The sequence below is a fragment of the Rhipicephalus microplus genome, chromosome X (genome assembly GCF_043290135.1).
Source record: "Rhipicephalus microplus isolate Deutch F79 chromosome X, USDA_Rmic, whole genome shotgun sequence".
In the NCBI taxonomy this organism is placed as follows: domain Eukaryota; kingdom Metazoa; phylum Arthropoda; class Arachnida; order Ixodida; family Ixodidae; genus Rhipicephalus; species Rhipicephalus microplus.
Genome location: NC_134710.1, coordinates 202,490,143 through 202,511,953, shown reverse-complemented (window position 1 = coordinate 202,511,953; position 21,811 = coordinate 202,490,143). Strand labels below are relative to the sequence as shown.

The 21,811-nt window shown below is 45.5% G+C and overlaps 1 protein-coding gene across 3 annotated transcripts in view; it reads right to left on the bottom strand.

Annotated features, from left to right (window-relative positions):
* Positions 1-5,448: 5,448 nt before the first annotated feature.
* LOC119187683 (calcium-activated chloride channel regulator 1) overlaps positions 5,449-21,811 on the bottom strand; it is an 84,482-nt gene continuing 68,119 nt past the window's right edge. For 2 of the 3 annotated variants that reach the window (XM_037435761.2, XM_075878482.1), the window contains exons 9-13: positions 15,900-16,106; positions 12,582-12,716; positions 10,818-10,968; positions 9,179-9,481; positions 5,449-7,668 (exon numbers count right to left, since the gene is read on the bottom strand). In XM_037435761.2, coding sequence (XP_037291658.2) covers positions 6,539-7,668; positions 9,179-9,481; positions 10,818-10,968; positions 12,582-12,716; positions 15,900-16,106 — 1,926 coding nt within the window. In that variant the 3' untranslated portion in view covers positions 5,449-6,538. Of the gene's footprint in view, positions 7,669-9,178; positions 9,482-10,803; positions 10,969-12,581; positions 12,717-15,899; positions 16,107-21,811 lie in introns of those variants that run through there. The other variant, XM_075878483.1, reaches the window with a different exon arrangement.

Below are 21,811 nucleotides of genomic sequence, written 5' to 3'. Positions count from 1 at the left end.
CCTTATCCACTAGACCACCGCGGCGGCGCTGTATTTATATCTGTAAAAGACGATTCAAGTTGAATGAAAACTAACTAGCCTGACTCAAATTTCGCCTCCATCGTGCAAAAACCATGCTCTTTCACCTTCGCCCTGATCTGATCGGTCAAGCTGCGGGGTAAGCTTAGAATCAGAGCTTCCCACTGTAATTGAGTTCACTGATTTATTCGTCGCTACTTTGCAAACTGCTGCCATCGCTCCTAGCTACTCTAATCAAGGCTGATCAGATTTAACAGAGACTAAAGTGGAAACCTTTCTGTGGCGCTTCTAGCATGGCAGAACTAAAATATTTAAAAAATCACAGCATATCCACGGAATGAATGATCATGAGTGGGGCTAAGCGACCGTCCGTCCATCCGTTCGTGTGTCCGTCCATCCGTGAATGCGTCCGATTGCGTTCGAGAATGTAGACAGCGCGCGGGTAACACCTACGAGACGCGAGCCAAGGAAGCCGAGCGCAAGCGTCTTGAATGCGCCCATTGCTCTGTTTCGTCCATGCCCCACCAACGATCCGCCACGTACGACAACGATCCAGAAACTGAGAGAGGCACTCATTCCCCGCGCACTCAGGCAAAGCGCGCGCAGCAGCCAATCGGAAAACAGCGGTACAGCGCCACCTAGAATATCCTCACTTAACTGCAGTTTGTATGTACTTCTATGAGACAGTGCCTTCTATTATACTGTTCGAGTGATACTGCTTTTCTTTCTTTTTCGTCTCTTCTCTCGGTTACGCGTGAGGCGTAACAAGGTTAAACTAAGGGATTCTTCGCCCTTGAAAGATTCGTCACAATCACCGGCTCACAGCAGTTTTGACAAAGCAGTGATAACGCTATTGTTTTTTGGTGTAAGGAAATGGTTTTCCTGAAGGAGCAAATGCTCGGACTGGTCCATAAAACGATTGCTCGTTCCTATCCACAACAAAGCAAGCTACAGTCCTAGACGCTTACGCGCCTTGTAATGTATCCTGCTTTGCAATGTTACAGTACAAGGTGCGAAAGCATCACATATGCAGCCCACACCACAAGGAACCCTCAAAGACAATCATCACAGCAGAAATTTTGGAAAAATTTCACTTTATCAAAACATTCCCTTGTAACATTTTCATTTCCTCGTAACAATATAATTGAGTGATTACTGTGGTGAAAGAAAACTTTGCTTTAGTTGTTAGTTTCCCAAGCATGCAGCCGACAGTGACCACTGTCAAAAATGGGGGAGCTCAGCCCCCCCCCCCCCAACTTTTCTCATTGGGGGGCCCCCGGCATATACGCCTACGTCTGGTGGTTGGACAGCGAAGTCTAAAGCCATTTCCTCATCTAAGGTTGAGAGAAAAATGATTCTTGATAATCAGCGTGAGTGGGCTCCTGCGAGAGCCTTCGACGAGATTGTCACGATGTAGGACGACATCTTCGTCTAGATCTTCGTCATGGGGCAAAATGCTCGCCTGTACATAATGTAAAATAAACCTATGTACAGTTTTTCTCATCAGTCCGAGTACCCGTTGCCGGTAACGGCAAAGTCCCGAAAACTCAAAAATGGCTGGCAGCACTGGGATCTTTGCTGCGAACCATCGGATTCAACACCATCCTTCTCCATAATAAGGAGAGTAAGGCGTCGTGCGTCGTCGTGGCTCGAAAACGTGACACGACGTCAGTGCTACGTCATAGGTGCGCAACCAAGAATTCAGCAAGGCTTCTCCTACATGAGCACGTGTCATAGCGGCGCGGGGAGGAAGCGTGGTGAGAGGAGCACCCTTCCCCTGGCGGTAAACTAGTATAGACCTAACCTAACCTAACCTAATCTAACCTAACCAGATGCTTTCCTTCTGGCAATACCGCTTCTTCCGGCACGGCTGAACTCGACCCCCTCTTCTGCTATCTCATACAGCCTGAAATATTATTCTCTAGGAATAACAACTTATTCCTGGAGAACAGACAAGATTCCAAGGAAAGTATAGGGGATGTTATTAGAAGTAATTGTAATGTAAATGTGAAGAAAGAAAAGTGGACGAAAATGTAACTTGCCACCAGCAGGGACAAAATCTGCGGCCTTCGAATAACGCGTGCGAAGCTCTACCACTCAGCTACGGCGGCGGTGATTCCTCCGTCCAGTTTCTAGGATGTATATCCTTTAAAGCTGGTGGCGTCAGTCAGCGCCTCTAACTTGTGTTAAATCAAGTGCTACGTGACGCCAAACAGGCAAAAAAGAGTTCTATACTCTGCGTAAGGGCTGCTGTTGGGGCTGACTGACTCTCCCAACTTTAAATGCACATATATAGCATATGATGCGGAAGGAGGAATGACTGCCGCTGTAGCTCAGTGTTATAGCATCGGGCGTGTTATCCGACGGTCACAGGTTCGGTACCTGCCGGTGGCAAGTTATCTTTTCGTCTACTTTTCTTTCTCAACATTTACATTACAATTACTTCCAATAACATCTTCTTCACTTTCCTTGACATCCTTGTCTGTTACTCCTCTTCAATGTTGTGTCTCACAAAAAAAAAAACCGAACCAATAAATTTACCCTTTTTTTCTCTTTCCTGATGAATTGCTCAACGGCTCGCGGCTTGATTTTGCCTCTACCTGATCGTGTACGATTATGAGAGACGCCGTAGTGCAGGGCTTTAGCAATTTCGACCACCTGGGGTTCTTTAACGTGCAACAAAATCTGAGCACACGGGCCTACAGCATTTTCGCCTCCATCGAAAATGCAGCCGCCGCAACCGAGATCCGATCGCGTGACCTGCGGGTCAGCAGCTGAATACCTTAGCGACCACCGCGGCTGGGCTTCGTGGCATCTTCCGCCGATGGATTAAGGCAACCAACAGCGTACCAGCGTATACATGTCATATCTGCAACGTGGCTTGTTTGTTTTACACATACGCAGGTTCTTTAGCATGCACAATTCTTGTGATCTTTTGTTTTAACAGAAAGAAATGACGCCTAGTCATGCCAAAATGATTACATATTGGTTTTATTGAATGGTCACAATAACTAAAATTTATTACACTGCACAAAAAGGTAATAGGAACAAAAAAATCTTCGGACACTCCCTGCGTTATGTTCTTCGTTTTTGCATTATGCTCCGATAAATTACCGCTACGTATGCAAATGAAGACATGCAAATTGTACCGCGATAGATAACTTGGCAATATGCTCATCGATAACGCGAATAGTAGGCACTGCATGTTCACGAAGGAAACCGGGCTGCAGAAATACTGATGGATGAAAGTCCAGCGAGCAGTGCATTCGGAACCATTGTCCGTGGTTCTTATCTAGGAGACATGGGTCACCATGCATACGTTTGTTTCTACTGCATCGTTGCACAGCACATCGTTTTCGCAGCTGCCGATGAAAGCACTCGGAGTTAAATGTAATTCCCTTCGTTCCGCTGCCCGCTGGACACTGCACTCAAGACGCTCACCAAGGACAAGACGTACCTAACGATTTCGCGCATAACAGAGAACGGAAGCAAGCGCAGAACACTAAAACACATGAGGGAGTGTGTCGTCGGAGATAAATTTTACGAGCGAGCCTTGCAATGAACCCCCAAATAGTGCAAGGACTGCACTGACTTATAGCGTGGGCAGAGGGCGCTAAAGAGATTTCTTGTAATAATAAAAGCCGTGAAGAATTCTTCGTTCTTAACACCTACATAATATTGTTGGAAAAAAGAAATCTTATTTGTAAAACATATTGATTGCTTGGACTTTGAATCAAATTTGGTTTTTTCACTATTCAGTGCGTGTTCCCTCCTCATGATAGTCACGCTTCAATCGCAGCTCCCGTAACTCCCCATGCTGATGCCGCTGGCAATAGCTTCTGAACCACTTTTCGCCCGAGCCTTCGCGACATATTTGAATAGGCTTTGGTAAGTATACGGAGCAATAAAAAGAAGGCCATTCTCGCGGAAAATGAAGATGCGGCTGTGTGAACCAGCTTTTCTAGCGCTGCCATACATTGTCGTGTATTCTGAGGCAATTGTTTTTGTTTTGAAGAGAATCTCCGACCGTGCAGAATAGGGCATTTGCAGTGTTGTGCGGAATGGCATTTCAAGGAAGGACGTTCCCGGAACATGTTGCTTTTAGAAGGAACGGAGAAACGTCCCCGTTGCCTTCAAAATGGGTGGCAATGTAACGGTAACTCGTTACGTCTACGACGGAGTGGCAGGGGGAGCGGTGTTTCTTCTGTAAACGTTCCACGGCCTTTAACAGGCGCGCGCTCACGCAGCATATCATGCAGAACAGGGCGGATGGCTGACCGCAAGGCACAAAAATGTACTGCTTTACTGCTTACCTGTCACGTAACTATGCTGTATCCTGGTTTTCGCATCAAGGCGCCCGCCCGATGCGCGCGATGCCGACCGCGGCCGACACAACAGCTGCTATGCTCGAGATTTGCCGTCTATCATACAAAAAAAAATATTATCATGAACCAACACGCGCTCGTTTGATCTTCTTATCCTGCTTCACTCTCAGAACGCGCGCACTGAATTGTCCGGCGTGGAATTCAACAACTCCGAAGGGCGAGAAAAGAGATATTGAGTAAGAAGACAAACTCGAGGCAATATATATATATATATATATATATATATATATATATATATATATATATATATATATATATATATATATATATATATATATATATATATATATATATATATATATCGGCGATGTGAGACTCGAAACCGCCTAGCTACAATCCAACGTCGTAAGTACTGGGCTATCCACTTTCATTTTTCTTTCATAGTATTTAATTATCATCGGCATGACATTTTGAAGTAATGAAATACAATCCGAAAGCTGATATGTTCACTCTATTTGTACCGCTGCACAACGTAGTCACATAGCACTTAAGAATCAGCAGTTATATTTAAAGAGAATATATAAACTAATGGCATTTCCAATCATACACTACAATGGGCTTAAGAATGCATAAACACCTCAACAATGCAAATACGATTCTGCCTGACTTTACATTTGATTCTTAGTACCTCTTAGCTGAGTGACCATCCTGATGAACTGGGATGTTGAGTAAATGATTGGCTACGCCTTTCTCTGCAACACGCGTGCATGCTAGCAGAGCATAGCATAGCTTTGTATAGTATAGTATAATGAAGGGTTGGGAAATGGTAGTGGGGAAAAGGTAGCAGTGATTTGGGTGAGAAGGACGGAAACGAGGAAAGCAGAACGAGAAGATAAAGAGAAGGAGAGAGAAAGAAATAGAAAGAAAGAAGACGAGACTGCAGAGAACGAATGCAGAGAGAGAGAGAGAAAGAGAAAGAGAAAGGAAGATGTATAAAGAGACAGCGAAAAACAGAGAGTAAGAAAAGAAGAAAGAGAGAAGACGATTTAAAAAAAAATAAAACTACTAAGAAATATTCTGACGGACTGCAAACAGGAGACTTCACTGAGTTGCAAATGTGTATTCCGAACATTATTTTCTGCTCACACTAAAACAATGAATGCACACTTATTAGGCGCCTAAGTATTGTCCCTTTCGACGTGGTTTCCTGCGCAAAAAATTTAATGGGGGGACATTTCTATTTGAATATCTCAGGCGCAGTATCTTGACTGCACCGTTGGAGACAGACTTGGAAAGTGCTACATGTGTGGGATGCCTGCAGCTTGACGAGCACACAAGGTGCGCAGTTAGATATGCTTGTATATTATGGTTGGTGTCTCTAAAATTTTCGATTCGGAGCTGTTTATTTTGATTTCTTTTACTTACGTATAAGCCGCTGTTAGCAATGTCATATTCGCATAATATATGTAGCTTCATGGGAGCTTCATGCTGCTTATTTTCTTTCGCTTCAGGATTATCCAGCACTATATACTTTTACATAAAAGGGCACATTTAACGTTATGTAACCACACGTTAAAATTTTCAAAATTATAGCTACAACGCCTTCCTTTCGCATCGCAGAAACTTGTAACGGGAACTCATTGTGAAGGAACGAGGAGCGAGCTTTCGTTGCTGCTGCAGAGAAACGCGGACGACACTGCAAACTTCTTTGGTCTACACGCCTCCATTTGCGTCTTGCTCTCTCCATGATTTGTGTGGGGGAAAAAAAACCTTTGTTGAGTTTCTTGCACTTCGCTGACGCGCAAAAAAACATTTCACAAACTTCATGCACTGAAGGAATATTCAACCGTGATATAATAAAGGCAATAAACCCCCTGCACGCGATTCTGCTTTTCTGGAGCGTAGTCGGGATTTCATGTCGAGCAAGCGTGGAGGGTGGTCTGTACCTTTTTGTATTTATGCTCGTAGATGTGTTGGTGTTTACCCTGGTGTACACATACAAACTGTAAAAAATTTAGGGGATTTAAGACATTCCCAGTTCGGAAATTTTTTATACTTATCGCTTCTCTGGCTGTTGGTTTCTGTTCAGTAGTATGAATAGCACTAATATCTTTTTCAAGATTTGGCTTGTGTGAATTTTCAGTTGTGATTCTTACCGAAGGGGTTTTTTTTTTAAGTGAGACGCATAGTGTGCGTTAGACAACTCCTAGGTCGTAATAGTCACCACTGCGCTTTCGCACATGGTCAGCTGGACCCGGTGCTTTGTTTCGATCCGTACGTGTCGACTTGTCCGACACCTTTGTTACGCGTGAAGATGAATTTGACCTCTTAGACGAGCGGAGTGAACCGGACGCCCGGCGCTGCAGCATGTGCCCCTGACCTAACGCTACTGGTGCCGTCTCCCCCGTGTTGTTCGCCCTGAACTCGACAGCCACTGTGCGAATGCTTTGCGGCTTCTCTTTTGTTGCACTTCGAGGCATGGCGCTGGGAGCGCCGGGATTTGGCACCGCCTGCTCATTCAACGGTTCGAGAGCAATAGGCGGATCGTGTTCACAATCTTTAGTCGACAAAGGCACCACACTCACGCGCGCACCCGGAGAGTTCTCATGTGTCATATTGTTGGCCCGATCGCGACGTTGGGATAAATTGGATAGTTTCTTGCGCAGTGCTCCAACGTCTTCCGGTGCATCAAATCTAGTGCGTTCTTCGTATGCATTGATAGGCTTATCGGGGCTTACTACGTTCTCGATAACGGCGCACTCGGTATCTCGGCGTTTGCCGTCCGACCTTCGATGCCGTAGGCAGACCAGGCATATTACACAATTGACCAGTAGAACGAGCAAGACAAACCCACCGGCTACACTGGCAAGTAGAATGTAAAACTGCTGCTCGGTGAAGTGGTTGAAGTACAAGAGAACTGAAGATGATGCAGTATCATCTGAAGTCCTGTTTAGCACTGTCCCTGCTGTGCTATTTGGTACAGCGTCTTCCACATCTTTTCTTGTGGTGGCGTTAAAGCTTATGGAAGTATTCTCGCTCATGCTGTTCCTCTCAGGTACTGCTGTGGTCATTCCTAAGTGGCCGTCTATTACAACAGCCACAATGTTTGAGATGTCGCTATAGCGGTTGTTCTTGTTCTTCGTTCGAAGAGCGAAATAATAAACGACAGTCTTATCGGGATTTCTGTGTGGAAGCGACAAGGAGGCTGATTCATCGTCCCCGAACATTTGATCTTGTGTGAATTCAATACCAACTTGGTTAGCGAAATCGTTTGACAGGCGTTGTTGGTACAGGGAGTAACGGAGTTCGTAGGTGGAACCAGAACCTGCAAGGAAATCAGGTTTAAAATGCTGAAGCCTCTTGTGTGCAATACATATTATCCAATAAATGCATGCAACATTTCTTCTGGTGGTCCTTCAGCACACACTTCTAGGAAGCGACAAAGGTAGAACTGCAATTTTGAAGATGGCAGACAACGTTTTGTGAGGTGTATATATTTTAACGATATGTGCAGAATTCGTAACATTAAGCAGCCTTTTGCGCAATTATACATATGAAGCATATGGTTATAGAATTCAAATGCTCACTACAAGAAAATTTCAATATTGGGGTCTTTGAGGAATGTCGGCTTGTACGGAAATAGCAATCGTACGGAAAACGTGACGGTTAGTACGGAAATTTAATGTCAGCTTTGTCGGCACCTGACTGTTTCAATCTGCAAGGCATGTAATCATCTGATAATGTTGCTGTACACATCGAGTAGCTCACGCAGAAAACACGTTTTGGGATCTTGGAATATTAACGCGGAACGGTAATACCTTAACGTAAATGGTATGGTCACTGCTAATAAACACCGCGTTACTGGGTATTTTCGGCTAGGCGCAGCTCATTGCCCGGTGCACTAAAAACATAATTATGTTAGCCACATTTCTGCGTGCTGCAAACGTTGAATATATCTTGGCTGCATTCCGAGATGCTTTGTTTTTGCCGATCGTGTGAAAGGCTGCTGCGCCACAATGTCGTAACTAGACATAAACGCGACTTGTCCTATGGTGGAGCGCTCGCTAATTTACTGACAAAAGAAAAAGAAAGACAATAAACTAGAGATGATGTATATAGCTAGCGAGGCGCAAGTTATGATGCACCGTCTTCGAATATATCAATTTACGTAAGGTAATTTCAAAGCACTATATGTATTACATTCACAGCAAGAAAATGAAGCAATATGTTTTGTATAAGTTTCAGGAATTTGTTGCAATTAGCGTCTAATTAAATATTTCATTCTGCAGTCAGTCATATTTAGGTTTGATATAAAAACTATGAAATCATAGGCTACAAATATGTGCACAATTACTTTTTGTTGCAGTCATTTCAAAGATGACAAAAAAAAAACCACTATCTCCCACTAAAAGTAGTATGCGAAGGTGTGCGTGGGTCAACTTGAAGTTCCGTTCAGTAAGGGCAGCTTGCCCGATGTTAACGCTTCCTTGCAAGGGGAGCACACCAAGTGGCACGACCCGTCGATCATCGTAGTGCCTTTACCAAAGTGGTCGGCTATAGTTATATGCAGCACACTCAGTTTAAGGCAAGACATACTGACTCTGCAGAAGGTTTAATTCGTCTAATAAGTCACGCTTGTTGCTCTTCTTTTGCTACAAGTGGACACAACAGGCATAAACAAGTTGCGTGCACAAACATAGCCCCCGCCACTCAAGTGGATATAACCAGACCACATGCCGAGGAGTGGTGGCGCTGCGCATTTACGAAAGATCCCACTTTGCAAGTGCCGGATCCCAAACAAACCCTTGCGTAAGTTTCCGGCCATTCTTTCTTACCGTCGCCGTTGTCGTACTCGTTTCCAGGAGCTGACCACTGAAAAGTGATGTTGGGCAAATCGATGCGTTTTACGCTCAAGTCACGCACTGTACCAGGCGGAAATGGCGCCTTGTTTTGCTCAGATGCCCAGAAGGAGCCAACGAACTCTTCCCTCTGGAAGGAGGCGCCATGGCTTGCATCGGAGCTGACGGTCGTCGCTTGAATACTTGAGGCCTTCAACAGGACACTGTACCAACCACCTCTCCGAGATGCAGCCAGAAAGTAGCCGCTGTACACGCCGTCACCCTTGGTCACGTCCGGCTCTGCATCCCCAAGCGAAAGTGTGCTTTCTCCGTAAGGTCATATTACAAGAGCAACGAGATGCAAAGTTGGGCTAGTTAGGCAAGATTTTATGCTTGCATAATGAAAAAGCGACAATAAAAAAACAAAAGAAAAGAACAAGAAAAAAATGCACAGGTTGTTATCCATTGCTTCTCATGGCTGCAGTAACCGCAACAGCATGTACAGCTCTGAGTAACTTCAGCTAATCTTTTTTGCACACCAGTGATCATGCAAAATTAGCCATGACATGGAAAACATGGTACCCCCATCCATTGCCGCATACCATTGAACGACGGCGATGCTAAGTTTGCGTGCGCTGCAGTGTGATGTTATCGGGAGTTCCTTGTCGAGATAAAATGAGCGTGCCGGAGGCCGCAACACGTGCGGCTGCCTACCTTACCCTTACATCAATGGCTGGAGGTGAGGGCACTAAGACAAGCTGTTGGAGTACTTCAATGCTAGGAAATCTTTGGAACCACTTTGTTATTTTCCTTTCGGGTAGGGTAAGGGCTCATCATCGGGGGATTGCTGGCCACGCCCGTACAATCGGGAACACTGTAAAAATCGGCATCTCCCGGGCGAATCGGGAGAGTTTGCCAGTATGAAGGTATAATCATTCCGTGCCTTTTATCACTGAAGCTGTTCTTAGTCCAGGCGTTGCTGTCCGTTCACGTAGCGCTGCTCACGGGGTATTGCGGCGTGATGACAGTATGACTCGTTGTAAGAAAACGGGTTTCGCCACGCCAAGGTGAGCGAGCGCGAGGTTCGGTGAAAAGGGTGATGCAATGAGAGGCGCACAAGTATAGGTGAAAGTGACCCTGAAGAAAGGGCCGCCGGATTTGCTATTTCGACAGCGTTCGCGAAGTAGAGCTGGCCGCACTTTTCATTTCTCTTCAAGCTTTACGAAGCAGGCATGGTGGGACGATTGTTTGGTACGACGCGTGACAGATGGTCTGGAAATTTTGTACATTTGTATAAACTTTACTGAAGCAGAGAAGCAAAAAAAATATTACATTTTCAGATGAGTGCATGGCCACTTCATTTGCATGCAAAAGCCAAAAAAGAGGAAGCAGTCATTTGCAAGAAAAAAAAGAAAGATTTTTAGAACAAGAGACTGGTTAAATAGCGACGTATGCGAACTAAATGTAGCTATAAGTATTCTTCACGATTCTTTTTTTTTTATTCTACCTGTACATTGACTTTTGTCTTATAAGCCCGTGCCCACTGGTACACAAACCTAGAATCCAGCAAAGCAAGAAAGTTGGTGCCACGACGTAATAAGTGTGGTCACGATGTGACGTACCCCATGCGACGTACCCAGAAGTCCATTGTCCCGAAGCTGGACGACTGTAGTGGTTACCGTGTTTTGCGTTGCGTAATAGACGACAGCCTCCACATTGGCTCCCTTAACAGGTTGCTCGCCGTACAGGAGTTCGGCGTACAGTATTTGCGGAAGCGGCGTGTCTACCTGTGTAGAAAATGCGGAATCAAGTGGTCCATATTTTGTCAGGCTTTAAGTTTAACAAATTGAGGCTTTACATACGCGTTATAAACGCGATAACTTTTGCACTCACTCCGAATTATTTGTGCGTGAGCAAATAATCATTGCCTTCACATGTTTAGCAAAGTACGCTTCCTTAGAAATTTAAGAAGATGCTTTATAATTGAGGTTTCCTTCTCTGCAGGTGACACCACAATTTAGATGTATTTATAACGGTAAAAGTACTATATAGTACATGCGTTTTAAAATAGAGCTTTTTTGACTCCGCGCCTTCTAAATAATCAACCTTTCCTTGCTCGGTTAGTGCAAGACAAGTGCACTGCTACCCGCCATGGTGGTCTAGTGGTTATGGTGCTCGACTGCTGATCTAAAAGTCGCGGGATCGAATCCCGGTCATCCTGACTGCATTTCGATGAAGGCAAAATGCCATAGGCTGGTGTGATTAGAATTAGGTGCAGGTTAAATAAACCCAGGTGTGTGAAACTTCCGGAGTCCTCCAGTACGGCGTCTCTCATAATCATTGTGAGAAACAAAAAAGGGGACCCGGACCCGATCGTCTGGCTGCGTTGAAGGTCAAGGGATCAACTGAGCGAGCCAGTGCACCTGGCTCGTACTCGTGCCCACCTCCCCTTCTTCCTCCTTTATTTCCAACAATCATGTCGTGGTTGTTGAACGTAAACCCCATTCATTAATATTGTTAAGTGCACCACTACAATACGTACTCGTACATATATCATGGCTAGAAGAGTTTCTCAAATTCACAGAAGAAAAACATCGTTCGGTGTCCGGTATTTTTGTCAAGACTGTGCTTTCGTCTGTAAACTCAGTGTTATAAAATGCAAAGCAGTGCAATTTTCGGTTGTATTGGCATCTGCTTGTCGTCTGTGTCGGGGACTGCCACGGGAGATTCCACTGAGCGTACTAGTTACGTTATATCTTGGCTGTTGTTCGACCAGTTGGTACGACAGCAATACGCATCATGAACAGCCTTGCTATTAGGGCTACTCAAGAAGAACTTTGGCCGGAAAAGCGGCCACCCAGTTTTTGTTGCGTTCAAAAATAAATAAATCAATCAACAAAAATTAAGGCAGCTTCGAACAAGTAGTGCCAAGCCTGAAGGAAGTGCGGAGCTGGGCAGCCTTTGTTTTTATTCGTTTCTGATTTTCCTGTTCTCGTTTAGCTTTTTTCTGTGTTTTTCTCTCTTTAGTTTTATTTCCATTTTTTTCTCTCTCTCTCTCTTCCTATTTCTCGCTCGCTCCATCTTTCAGTTTTTATGCATGGTTTGTGTAGTCGCGTTTTCATGTATGAGTAATGTTTGCACTTTATCCCATCATCATCAGGGCGAAGATTTCTCTTCGGCGCGAGCGCGTGCTCGATATGCTACAGTTGGCTATGCTTTATGTAATTTAGCCTGCGTTTCTATTGCTAGGAAGCAATAAGCTCTCTTAATGAAGCCATTCGATGATTACTTGGAAAAGTGCCCCAGGGCTCCTTTGAGGTAACACAGACAAGAAAAAGGAAAAAGAAAAAATAGCTTTAAAGTACCCCCCCACCCCTCTCTTTTCATTTCGATTACATACCCTGTTTCTGCGGAACCATCCACGTATGCGGAGTCTTGGTTCATGCCCAGAGCCCCGAATGCTTGCCATTAATGAACAGCGTTGGCTGATTTGCCGTGCCCTGACCGCATAATCAACGTTCACGATGTCTGAGTCCTGCGTATGGGAAAGAAGAAAAATAGGAGTAAACATAAACAGCAGTATGCTTACACAGAGGCCAGAGAATGCAGCAAAGGCGACGTGTTGCCATAAGCAAAATGCCGCAGTCGATTAGGCAAGCTGACGTGAACTTGCGAAGTCGTTGAATTAAGAAAGGGCTGCCGACAGATACGCTTTCGAGGAGCTTCTGGTGTTTCACTGCTTCTTCGTCTTTTGCGATATTCCGAGTGTTTTAGGAATGCGATCACCGCGCAGTATGTCTGTGCAGCGTAATGGATGTGTTTTTTATATCTGCTTGTGTTTTAACGCGCCTAATTGTTATATTATTATATTTTACTCACACAACGGAAGCGTTAAATGATGGCTCTCTTCACCACCAATATGGCGTAACGTATATTGGTGAAATAGAAGCGAGGAAAAACTGGTATACACAGGAAGGATATGCTTGTGAACAAATTTATTGATTACAATCTCACCCTAATGGTTCACAAGGGGAAAATACTCAGCTTACTATGAAGGGGGCCGGTATTCATCATTTTGGGAAGGAATCGAACCGCATGCACGCGATTTTCTAACGACAGCGACACTGGATTGGACAAACTTCATTTGTGCCTGCAGTTCAAACGACAGGGACGAGCGACAAGATTCGCTGTCGCCGAGGCCCACCCCGTCGGCGCCGCTTGTCTCGTCGCCCGTTTCTGGAAAACTAGATAAGATCCGCTTGTAGCCCAGACGCCAGCGAGGCGATTTCCGGCAACTGCACTCCTGGTCCTCACTTCGTTTGCAATTTGCTCTCGATGCTTGTTATCAGTGCATACTTCAAAGAATGCAAGGTATTGACTATCTTTTTAAGTGTGAATACACTTTATAAGCGACCCCAAACCATCCACCGCCATCGGCGGCGTCCGCAGTCTTCTCTCTATCTTTAAAAGAAAGAGGACTTAGCGGGCCGCAGTGCGACGCTCTACCGAATAAGCCACGGACGCGACGCTGATACCGGTGTCAGTAACGCGCCTTATACCCCCTCCCCCTTCGCTCGCTCCTCCGCTCTCCTCGCTCGCTGCAGCTGCGCGCGCACCCCTCTCTCTCGCGCGCCCGCCTTCTCTCTCAGTCTCCCGTCGAGAGCGGGTCGTGCGATGGATGTCCTGGAGACAACGCTACCATCAACAACGAATGCAGTACAACCGAATGCCAGCACTGCACCCGTCGTTGGAGGTGACGGTACCGCGGTGGTTTCGCCGACGTTGGAAGACAAGGCGGCGCTGCGAAGGGCTCGTGAGACCGAACGTAAGCGGGCGAAGCGTGCAGCGGATGCCGAACTGCGTGCTCGCGAGGCCGAGTGCAAGCGGGCGAAGCGTGCAGCGGATGCCGAACTGCGCGCTCGCGAGGCCGAGGACAAGCGGGCGAAGCGTGCAGAGGATGCCGAACTTCGCGCTCGCGAGACCGAGGACAAGCGGGCGAAGCGTGCAGCGGATGGAGAACTGCGCGCTCGTGAAGCCGAGATGAGGCGTCAGCATCGAGCCGCGAACGCGGCCCAAGATGTGGAACGACAACGCAAGCGTCAGGCGGAGAAGGGCGATGAAGGCCGGCGTCAAGACGCCGCTCGCAATCGTCAACGGCGAGTGGACGTTCCCGAAGCCGTTCCAGCCAGTGAACGTGCCGCGCGGGAGAGGGTGCGAGCCCTGGACTTTGCTCGTCCGGACGCGTCGTGAAGTGTAAATAAATAATACTTCGTATATAATGTATCTGTGTACAAATGCTTCATGACAAACAACACTTAAATTCATTAATTACACTTTAATCATCATCATCAGTAATAAAACTCCCAAGCATTTCCCCGAGGGTGAACATGGTTAAGTGCGAATGCATGGGGTGATGCTATGAGGGGGAGTAAAGGTAAAATTCGTTGGCATTCGCCAGTGAGTTAACGTAAACTCCCCCGTGTGATCAAATTGCGATTCCCAGGAACCATTACACCATAAAGGCACCATAGTGTGTATAATAAATATAATAGTGCGAATTAATAAATACCCCTCATAGCATCACCCCGTGCATTCGCACTTAACCATGTTCACCCTCGGGGAAATGCTTGGGAATTTTTTACATTCTCATATCGCGCGGAGAGAGAGAGTGGCCGTATTTTCTCGCAAACCTTGTTATCGAATGTTTGTTTTGATGTCTCGATGCAAGCTTGTGTCAATTTGGTCGCTTGCGGCAATGTGAAATCGTCATGCGAAATGCGTCGTAGCCGTCGTAGCGTATACGCTTCCAGGCAGCCTGTTGCGGTTAAACCAGAGATTGCGAAAAAAGAAGGCCGTTAAATGCTTTTGTAGCTTCCTTAAGCCAAACAAAGCAGTAATAAATGTGGCATGTTGACATTGACCAACTTTTAAACTTCTATTTGCAATTGATAGGTATGCACGCAATATTTTTCATTCAAACATTAATGACACTTAGTCGCCGACATGCGGTTGCAGCCGTCACGATGCGACGGCGCGATGGAGCAAGTATGTCGCTGGCGCTTGTCGCTGTCGCTAGAACATCGCATGCATGTGGTTGGGCCTTAAGGTGTTATCATGTTCAGCAATAATTTACATAACTTGCCACGAGTGACTGAGGACCTTACCCGACGAAATATAAGATTGTGGAGATTATTGCGAACTAGACTAGCGTTATGTCAAGTAGCCTAGCCGGAATAGAATTAAATAAAAGTAGCCTGTAAAACTTCTGCAGGAGTATTCTCATTTGGACACAGAAAACCAGGCTTAAGAGAAGCAAATCTATATAACAAAAAATTTGTCTTAGTACAAATCAAAAGGACTACCAAGTCATGATTGCATGGTACTAAGCGCTATAAAATAAATGGAAGGAGTACAGTCATTGCATTTTACCACTACAGAAGTATGATGAAGAAACTTGGTGCATTACAATAGAACTTCAGAGCTAAAGACTGTACAACAAGCAATGAAATTGAGATTGACAGCGAAGCATTACTAAAAGAGGGCAGTATGAATGCTAACATGCATAAGAAATGTAGAAAATCAGTTATACGGACATCCGCATAGTAGAGAAATGATTGAAACCGAAGACATATAGTATAAAACCATCTTGAACTGCACCTTTAAGGTGGGAAGTTCAGTTAAGAGAGGGAAGTCATTATGTCGCGGCACCATTTCGTACCTCAGTGAGCACGTGTTCCGTGGCAAACATAGACATCTTGACCCGGTGAGATGGCACCACAGTCCCGTTGAAGATTACATCACCTTCTTCAATGCTGTACACGTCAGGGCAGGCTAGTATGAATGAAAGCACGTTGGAATCAAAGGACTTGAAGCTGAAGTTGCCACTGATGCCGTTTCGTAGATTCACGTCTGTCTTCTGGAATACCTGCATTTGGTTTCTACTGTTGTGCACAAGCTTCATTGTTTAATTTTCTCCTGAACTAACTAACTAACTAACTAACTAACTAACTAACTAACTAACTAACTAACTAACTAACTAACTAACTAACTAACTAACTAACTAACTAACTAACTAACTGAATAAATATATGAATAAATAAATGAATCTGTGCATTTCGAAATAAGTAGAGCGAAGTGGCTTGTAAGAACTGCTACCCTTCCGTGCAGGTATGCATATGAGATTCGCTGGGCAGGGTTTTTTTGATTAAATATCTGAGGAATACATCGGAACACAGACACTCTAGGAGAATCAAACAACATAAACTTGCTTTGAGATACTTTGATTATCTTCAAGTTTTAAAGACCCGCCACAAGAACAAAATGGGGCACAAAATATAATTAGCTAAGATTCAATTCATGTGAACCAAGTTATCACGAGCGAAATGTATATTAGGCTTGACTTTTGTTGCAAATACAAGATCACAGCTGCAGTAACTGCTACCTTAGCTCGCTTACGCCCTTCGTAAATTTCCTACAACGTGTTAATCTGACTTCCATTCGTTCCGGTTTTTCAGCAGGTAACGTTTTGTTTTGCTTGAGATTTTGCAGCGTGGCGTGTAGCTATGTGTACTGGATGACTGGGCTTCTTGTCGCTTGTGCTGAAGCGCACGCGCGGACAGCCCACTCGATGCGTCATCTATTGCGAGACTGTTCATCGAGCGCCAGCGAACCAGCCGTTAAACCACCTAGTCACGTGGCATCGCAGCGGTGAGACTCCGAGAAAGCTCAGCTGCGACGCCTCTCCGCAGCTGATCACGTGGCGTCATTTGGAGCGAGAAACCTGTAGCAGGGACAACAGATCAGCGGAGCTGCCAGGGCGGCATGCAGAAACTTTTTTTTTTCGGTGAGGGGGGCACCTCCTTGATCTAATGGGGGGCCGGGCAAACAAATGGTCATTTTGCGTATGTATGCATGGCGAAATTCGAGGAGGGGGGTACGGCCCGTAATTCTACCCCTGGCTACGCCCCTGGCAGCTGTGGTTGTAGCCTTCGGGAGGCGAAAGCATTTCGCTATTTTTGTTTAACTCGCGTCTCGAGCCATGAGGCTCTTCACTCTCCAAAGCTGACATTCAAAGATATTACGACCTATTACAGGATCAGCATCGTCAATAACCACCTCCTGCAAAGGGGCTGGGGAAAGTTAATGAACGCATCTTGCTGAGGATCTTCACCAATACTTTATTGTACGTGGCAACCATGCAACGTTTCAATTCTTCCTTCACTGGCAAGTGCAAATACTGTGGGCAGGTGGCTGACACCTACCATATCGTTTGGGCTTGCCAGCTCAACTCAGCTCTTCGCTCCAACCTTAACCCAAACAGAGAGGAGTGGGAGGCGACCTTGCTGGTTTGCTTGGACCTTCAAGCCCAAAGGGCCCTGGTCCAAAGGGATAGGTTAACAAGTGTCACCAATGGAATCCCGAAATAAGGACTCCACCCACTATGAAGCCTCTAAAGAGCTGCACCTCTCCTTTTTTTCAATAAATGTTTTCACTCATTCACTCCCAAAGCCGACTAGACGCACCTTGTGCTTGCGCTTCGAAGGTACAGGGTCATTGTGACGCTATATGAATGATCTTACGAGGCGTGTGGAGTAGTAGAGCTTTCGTCATAATAATGTAATTCCTGGCTCATTAGCAAGACTATTCTTGGTCGAATCTCGCAAATTTGTAAGCAGTTTTTGCGTAGCTGTCGTGGTATTTTCATAAAAATAATTGCTACCTTAAGAAAAAATATTGCTACTGTAAGGAATAAGCAGTGGTACTGTCAATAATCTAGCGCCACCTCCTCTGATATAGCTGTTAGGAGGCGGAAATTTACATGCTTTGACTGTGCAATATCAGCTGTGTATGACCGTGCGTCGTCTTCAAAAAATGCAAATCGGTTCAATAAAATACAGGAGCTAAGATTTGAATTGTCCTCTGCTCCGACGTTGGCTATGAACATTGCTTGCGAGTGGGTGCTGACTCTGACATTATTATTGCTCCTCTCTCGGTCACTGTACTATGTACTTGTTACCTATGCTGTGTGCCCATCTCTTTTTTTACGCCGTCATTCACTTGCGTGCGCCATTCGAGCTTATTGCTCCCGTTTGTCGTCACGTCAGAATGCTTGGGGACAAACTTTATAAGGCCAAGTCGTGAGGTCTGATCGCGGCCGCATTTTCGATGGAGGCAAAAACGCTTGATTGAGGCCCATGTACTTCAATTTACGTGCGCGTTAAAGAACCCCAGGTAGTGAATGGAGATTTTACTATATGTCTTGTGAATTTGGCAAGAAAATACCAAACCATTATAAAAAATAGTAATAAATATGCCAGTTTACTATATTCTTGGGCCCCGACGTCGTGGTTTAGTGGCTTAAGTACTAGACTGCTGACCCGCAGGTCGCGAGATCAAATCCCGGCTGCGGAGGCTGCATTTTCGATGGAGGCGAAAATGATGTAGGTTCGTGTGTTCAGATTTGGCTGCACGTCAAGAAAAACCACAGGTGTCGCAGTGCAGAGCCATCGTGGAAAACGCCTTCGTGGACCATAGTCACCTTTGTGCCTGGGTTCAAGAGCAAGAAACGCACACCCGAACCAGCACTCAGATATTTCACTCAAGAAAATGTGGAAAACAGCTACAGAGCTCATCGTCACTTTTACACTGACGGCTGTGTTACGTATACATCATCTGCCATTGGCGTCTGGATTCCATCTGTCAATGTCTCCATCTCTACCACTCTCAATCACTGCACCTCATCTACAGCCACCGAACTGGCTGCACTGCGGGCTGCAATGAATTACACCGTGGACCAGACAGCAAAGTCCTGGGTCATCTTCACTGACTCAATTCATTGACTCAAGAGCAGCGCTGCAGTCCCTGAAGTCTCCACGCACACAGGATCAACTCGTCACGGACATCAAACGCCTATGCAAGAAAGCATGTGACCTCCATCACCGCATTTTTCTGCAGTTGATACCTGCCCACTGAAGAATACAAGGCAATGTCCGGGCTGATGACGCTGCCAAAGCTGGACATGACACTTCTGCAGAAATCTTCGATACACCTTTCTCGAGGCACGACGCTGCAACGCTAGTGTCGGCACACGCTTGGCACCTTTGGTGATCCCTCTGGACAGACCCTAGCCAACAGTATGGGCCTCTGTACAAGATCGATCCATCGTGTCGCTTCAGGATGCCGCGAAACCTCAACAGGCATTGTAAGATGAATAATGCTTACACTGCATCTGATTAAAGGTTGCATATATGAATTACTTCAGCAACAAAATTGGACTGTCAGACTCGGCATTTTGTGCACTATGTAACGTCGTTGAAGACATCAATCATGTCCTCTGTGAGTGCACGGTATACGCATCAAAGACAGTCTCTGAAGATGTCCTCAAAGATACAATCGGACGCAAACTTAGAGTTGAAAAATATTCTAGGCTTACGGCAGAACAGCTCCAGTGCGTTAGACTCCACAAAAGTGCTACTGACATTTTTACCGGCTACATGCTAGAATGAAATGTTGTAAATAGTTCAGTGCTGTGAGAGACTGTACGTGTTATGTAGCTGTTATGCGTGTATTTACCTGTATGTGCTGTGTGTTCATCATTATATATAATTGTCATCACCCGGCACCTGGAGTAGCCTGTGAGATGAAAAACCAGGCAAACCTCTCCAGCTCCCCAATTAATTAATGTTCTCTCTCTCTCATAATCACATCGTGGTTTTGGGACGTTAAACCCTGGCAATTATTATTATTATTATTATTATTATTATTATTATTATTAAGCTTTTTAAGGCGAATGCTTTAGGTGTCTCATCAAGCGCGAAAATTGGCTGTTGCCGTCAGCGACGTCGACTCGAGTGATGCAACGAATCCTCATCCCACGACGATAGGACGTCATCATGGTGTCGCATGATGATTTCATCACATGATACCGTCGTTTGGCCAAAGGGGGGCTGATCGCGGAAACAATGCAAAAACAGGTGAGATGCAGAAAGCTTGCCATGCCTGAGATCGTAGAGGCATGGCTGTGTAGATCTATGTCAGATGCAGAAAGCTTTTGGAGAGGAGCGGGGGAGGATCAGTACATCGACTGAGAAATAGCAGAGGAGGATGACTGTTTCTCTCCGCTGTTTAGTTGTCTGGGGCGGATGCATAAGGTACACTGCGAGTTTTTTATTGCGTTCTCCTGGCTAATATATGCCCAATGCCAGGGTTGCCGGGGCTACTTTTCGCTGAATTAGTTACATGATGACCCCATCTGGCGACGAGAATTTCAGGTTTTCTCCGTGCCTAATTTTGGCTACTTTTGAACTTCTATTTTGACGCATTAAGTAGCCATTTTACATATTATTTGCAGAAAAAAACATACCTTTTCTAAGCTTTTCTGCCATGTGAGATGATGCGCTGTTGCGCGCGCGTGTCCCCCCGCCAACAGCAAGTTGGGGATCATCAAGGCACCCCATCGCGGGCGCAACGAAGTTGCGTACAGGTTGGCAAACGTGCCGCTAGAGTTCCTGCTCCCTACGGGCACTACGGGAGCAGAGTTGCGCATAGGTCCGCCATCTGCCTAGCTAGCAACCATAGTTGTGCGGTGAAGCCGTGCTGTTCTTGCAGAAGACTTGCTTAATCTTGTCGCCGAGCGACGAAGCGCGTGGCCGATCACTAGTCGACGTGCCTGGCGTGTAAACGACCGGCGAAGAAAGAAGAAACACCTCCTTTCGGGACTGTGCCACGGGAGTACAAGAGCATTTTTTAGTCTCTCTGGTTACGCAAAGCGTAATTTCCGAAAATGGTGGCAAATCCACCCAAATACTTTGCTGTCGAAGCTTAAGGAGATGGATCTATAGCAAATAAAATTACCAGTTTGTAGCCTACAGAGCGCACGACGTTCACTTGACAGATTCCAGGGGGACGGCGACCGCTTTCGGTGGTGCAGCCACGTTTTTCGGACGTGGCCTCTGCATCAGCTTCTCCGCAGTGCATGTTTGCTAGCGGCGTTGTGAAACAGATGCGCAATTCTGCTACCTAAAAGTAGCATATACAGTAACATTACGTGACGCTGGCACTGCTCGCCATGTGGTGATGTCGCGCGCAAGTTTCTAATTCTGACGCGCAGCGCGTGTTCTCGTGAGAACTTGACAAAAACAGAGCAACAGAAATGAAGCGATGCTGTTCACCTTCTACCAGATTTTTCAACATCTAAATCAATACTGGCAGTATATAAGCTTTATCAACAAAGTCGACCTGCGATTTGAAGGAAAAACTGCGTCAACGTTTAATGTTCCCTTTGACTTGTTGGCTGAAATGAAAAAAAAAATGTGCAGGCAAAAAGAACTCTATTTGCTTCACATAAAATATTTGCGTGTGTGCTCAAATTATTGCAATTTAATCGCGTATTTGCAGCTTATGTGGGATTTGAAGACCAAGGAAGAGGTAAAATTTCATGCTCTTATTTCATTGGTCTTACATATTAAAAAAATCATGCTTATTCTTGAAAAATAAAAACTACTCTGAATACTGCTTCTGCTCTGTTTCGCTACTAATATGGCGATGAAATTAAATTCCGTGTATACTGTGGCTTTTTTTGGCTTGAATCCTGGCTACTTTCAAATTCACCTAACGGCAACCCTACCATAT